Source organism: Lygodium microphyllum, chromosome 5, assembly GCF_053477565.2.
Source record: "Lygodium microphyllum isolate KBCC chromosome 5, Lygodium_microphyllum_v1.1.10, whole genome shotgun sequence".
In the NCBI taxonomy this organism is placed as follows: Eukaryota; Viridiplantae; Streptophyta; class Polypodiopsida; order Schizaeales; family Lygodiaceae; genus Lygodium; species Lygodium microphyllum.
This window is the reverse complement of record NC_141139.1, coordinates 80757624-80761787: the sequence shown is the minus strand read 5'-3', so window position 1 is coordinate 80761787 and position 4164 is coordinate 80757624. Positions and strand designations below refer to the sequence as shown.

Below are 4164 nucleotides of genomic sequence, written 5' to 3'. Positions count from 1 at the left end.
TCCACATCCAAAAGTCTTCGAAGTGTCATCTTCATTAGTCTTTTGCTTTGACTTTCTTCTTGATCTCAACATGCCACACTTTTGCGTGTTCAACTTTGAAAAGAGTGATGCAAGTAGAAAAGGGAATTAAGAGGATCTTAGGATTACTAGATGCTATGGAGAAAAGGATGATATGCTACCTGGGTTCACTATATGTAAACCATTAGTATCACCTTCATTCAAGGTCTCATTAAAAACCCCTTATTTGTAAATTTATCATGAATAAAACACATCCTTTGTCTATTCAAGCTATGAATATCCCCATTGAATGGCACCCTTTTGTATGTAATACATGTGAAAAGAATAGCTTTTTTTTCGTTGAATCCATGCAATAGATTTACATATTTATGAGTGACCCACTTGAGGAAAGATGTAAAACCTTGCAAGTAAAAGATATACTATTATGGTTTTTAAAGATATAAGGAGGCATGATAACTAGTATGTGATTAATGAATCCTTTGGGGGTCCTTGCCACATCTAAATAGTTCCATAGGGGTTTAATGGGTTGTTAGAAAGTGGTGAAGAATATGATATTGATGATATAACGATAAGAAGAAGCCATGGAGATACGCTCACATGCACACATGCCTTGTGTGTGTGTGTTTGTGTATGTGTGTGTGTCCAATATTGATGATGAGTGATGATGTGCATTTAAGGAAGCATTTATGTTTGATGAGTACAAGCGCTTATGTTAGGAGTGTGCTTGATTCTTGTCAAGCCTACATTAAAGTTTCATTCAAAAATTGATGCAATTAAAGCAAATGCTTGGGTATGCTACATATAAGGCAATAGTGGATGGTTGGTTCTGTCCAACTTGTCCTCAACATTTGACATACCTAATACATCATTTTGCTAGCTTTGATGCATAAGTTGTCTATATAGAAGAAAATTTGCATAACACCAACTTATGCTATATAGCACAACACGAAGTAGATTGTAAAGGCCTTATATGTAGAAATGACTTTTGTCAAAGGCTCTATACAAAATGATAAAAAGCCTACCCAATACTAGCAATAGTGCAAATGGACCCTAACTTAAAAATCTTGTCCCGATTGGAGGAGATGAAACAAAGCTCCAACCAAAGAGTACATGGAGGTCACATAATAATTCCACCAACCTTAGAGCACATGGAGCCGACATCAGAATCCTACTAACCGAGGTGGCAGCTCACGCAATCTTTTTTCATATGAACAATGGCATGCATGATGGTTGTGCAATCTTACGAGAGACTACCTAGTCCTACTTTGGAAGCAATCGAGGTCACGTGACAAGGGCGATAAGAAGTAGAAAGACCTTTTCAACTCTTCTCTTTAGTCTTTCAAGTCTTGGGTCAAGGGGTGGGCCCCACAACGGCATCAGGTCAAAGTCAAGCTACTGTAGGGCTGCGGGCAACTTCCTTTGATATGGCACATTAAAACTTAAAAGATTATAAAAGGAGAATCGTTGAATAAGTCGACTGCATACACGAGCTGAGATCCAGAGAGAGAGAGAGCGAGAGAGAGAGAGAGTGCTCACACACACACACACAGAACATCTCTCGCTCTCATACGCACACTCGCATATAGTTCACACAGAGAGAGAGAGAGAGAGAGAGATCATGGCCAGGTTCGTCTTTCCATCCAATTCCATACGGGCCGTCTCAGTGTTGCTCCTCCTGAGCTTCCATGGCGGATTGATTATATCTGTCCAGGATGAGTACTCTTTTCCTCATTCCTTGCAGCAGCACAATGATAGCAGCTCTCAGCATCATCATCATCCCTCCATAAACTGCTCCGATAATATCCCAGTACCTCTTTGCGCCCAACATCATCATCATTGTCAGTATCACGATCAACAACAACAGAGTATCAACAACGAGGGAACAGCCGAGTCTCATCATCCTGATTGCTCCAACGGTACGGCCACTACCACTACCACTACCTCTGCTGCTGCTGCTGCTACCATTGATACCGACGGATCCAACTCTGACATTTCAATCACGATTGCAGCAATTCATGGGGAGGATGGCCGCTCCAGATCCAACAGTAATCATCATGAAGCCGTGTATGATGATATAAATCTTCATGATGCTGCGACGGCGTTTATTCTCAATCAAACAGGAGCATCTGCAGAGGACAATGCCACAGACAACTCCACCTCATCATCATCAACAATAACATCTTCTCCTTCTTCGGATCAGCACCATTATAGTGGCCTAGAGATCTCTACCCACAGCCTCTTGACCGGGCCAGTTATGGAAGATTCTCTTGATCAGCATGATCACCATCATCATCATCCTGATAATGATGAGCACATCATTACAAATGTATATGTGATAAGCAATGAGCTAAGAACAACCACTCCCCCACCTGGTGGTCCATCCCCCATTCATACTGCATCCCCACAGTCTGTATGGAGGCCTCATTCACATGAGCAGCACCATTCATCATCATCACTATCTTCTTCTTCTTCTTCTTCTTCTTCTCCTGATCTTCTTGACATTCATGAGCACAGCACTGCGTCTTTCTATCTGATAAGTAATGAGCTAAGAAGAACCACTCCACCACCTGGCGGTCCATCCCCCATTCACACTGCATCCCCACAGTCTGTATGGAGGGCTGGTTCACAGAATCAGCAGCACCATTCATCACCATGTTCTTCTTCTTCTTTTCTGGACGGTCATCCACCATGTAGTGATGCTGAATTACACCCCTCTGATCATACGTCTGATGACCACCTAATTACCCTTTCAGGCAGCTCTTCTGATGATGCACAAAATCATGAACAAACTCTGCACAGCTCTTCCTGATTGGCAGTAGTACCAGTAACAATGATCATTAGTTCAACAGCCTTTACTTCGACCATGCTTTGCCTCAACTGTCAATTCAGATCGATTAAAGTCGAACCTTAATTTATGCTTGCATCGCCCAAATGCTTATGATCAATTCAACATTTTGTATTTGGTCATTCTCTTGTCCTCTTCATTGTTACAGAGATTAAGGCCCTATATTTGGCCAATCTTGTAATGTGAATCTTTTGATGTTGGGCCATTCTTCGTAACCCATATTCCAAGCTTCAAGTTCGAGACGTCTTCTTTGCAATGGGTTGATACATGGATGCCATCATGGTTTCAAACCATTTAAGGTTTGGCTTCATATACCTTTATCTCTATCATGCACGAATTCATGACTACATTTATATAGATTATGAAGCGATAATAATAGTATGGTAAACCTTATTTGTTTGTCTTCATGGCAAGTGCACTATTCTTCTTTCCTTTTGTTCAAGTTCTTGGCTCTAGTCATGGAGTAAGTACCACTCTCTACTCTACCCTCGATCAAGCTATTAGTTGAGCCTACTCATTTTTCTCATCCTTTCATGTTTTATTTTTCTTGGGAATGGGCCCTCTTTGAATAGGGTGAGAGTAAGCAATAACTCGGAGTGGTTTGGAGAGTGAAGAGAGAGAAAATGACGAATATCGTATCATTGCTATATTCATTGATATTAGTGTTACTATATGCATTGGTATACATATCGATATGTCCATGAAAATATAGCGGCATGCATACCCATGCACATAGCAACACACATATCGAATGTCTTTTCGACACTCTTAGCAACATGAATTCTAAGGGTTCTAGTGCCTATGGCCGAAATTTTCACTTTCTCTACTCATCCTAAGATGAACAACATATTGAGAGTGAACACTAACACATAAAAAATATCAAGGTAAACATAAAAAAATGTTTACCTTTATTATTCATCATCCACTTTCCCTCTTCTTTTAGTTTTGTTTATGGCAAATCTCAATGTTAGATAAGTGACATGTCACATAAGGACTGCCATCTAGTCCATAATTCTTTGACTAGATTAAAGGGATTCAGGAGGACTAAGGGGATGTGGTTAAAGGGATTAAAGGATTTATAATGATGTGTGTCCCAAAATTATCACTTTCCCTACAAAAAGGTTGAAATCTTTTGGAGGATGAAGATATATAGTCATCTTGTATTTTGAATTTTTCCTCGAGGACCTCTTTGGATTTCTAAACATGTTGCAAATTGAAATTAGTAGCCATTTCATAAAATACTTCCTTGGATTTCTAAAATCAAAATCTTTGTTTGAAGAAATAATATGAATACAAATTTC

At 39.8% G+C, this 4164-nt stretch overlaps 1 protein-coding gene across 1 annotated transcript; it reads left to right on the top strand.

Moving 5' to 3' along the window:
* Positions 1 to 1528: 1528 nt before the first annotated feature.
* LOC148036049 (uncharacterized) lies at positions 1529 to 3178 on the top strand. The gene is made up of 2 exons (XM_087679068.1): positions 1529 to 1934; positions 2028 to 3178. The coding sequence occupies exons 1-2, from the start codon at positions 1637 to 1639 to the stop codon at positions 2825 to 2827; spliced, it is 1098 nt and encodes a 365-aa protein (XP_087535194.1). The 5' UTR covers positions 1529 to 1636; the 3' UTR covers positions 2828 to 3178.
* Positions 3179 to 4164: the final 986 nt, after the last annotated feature.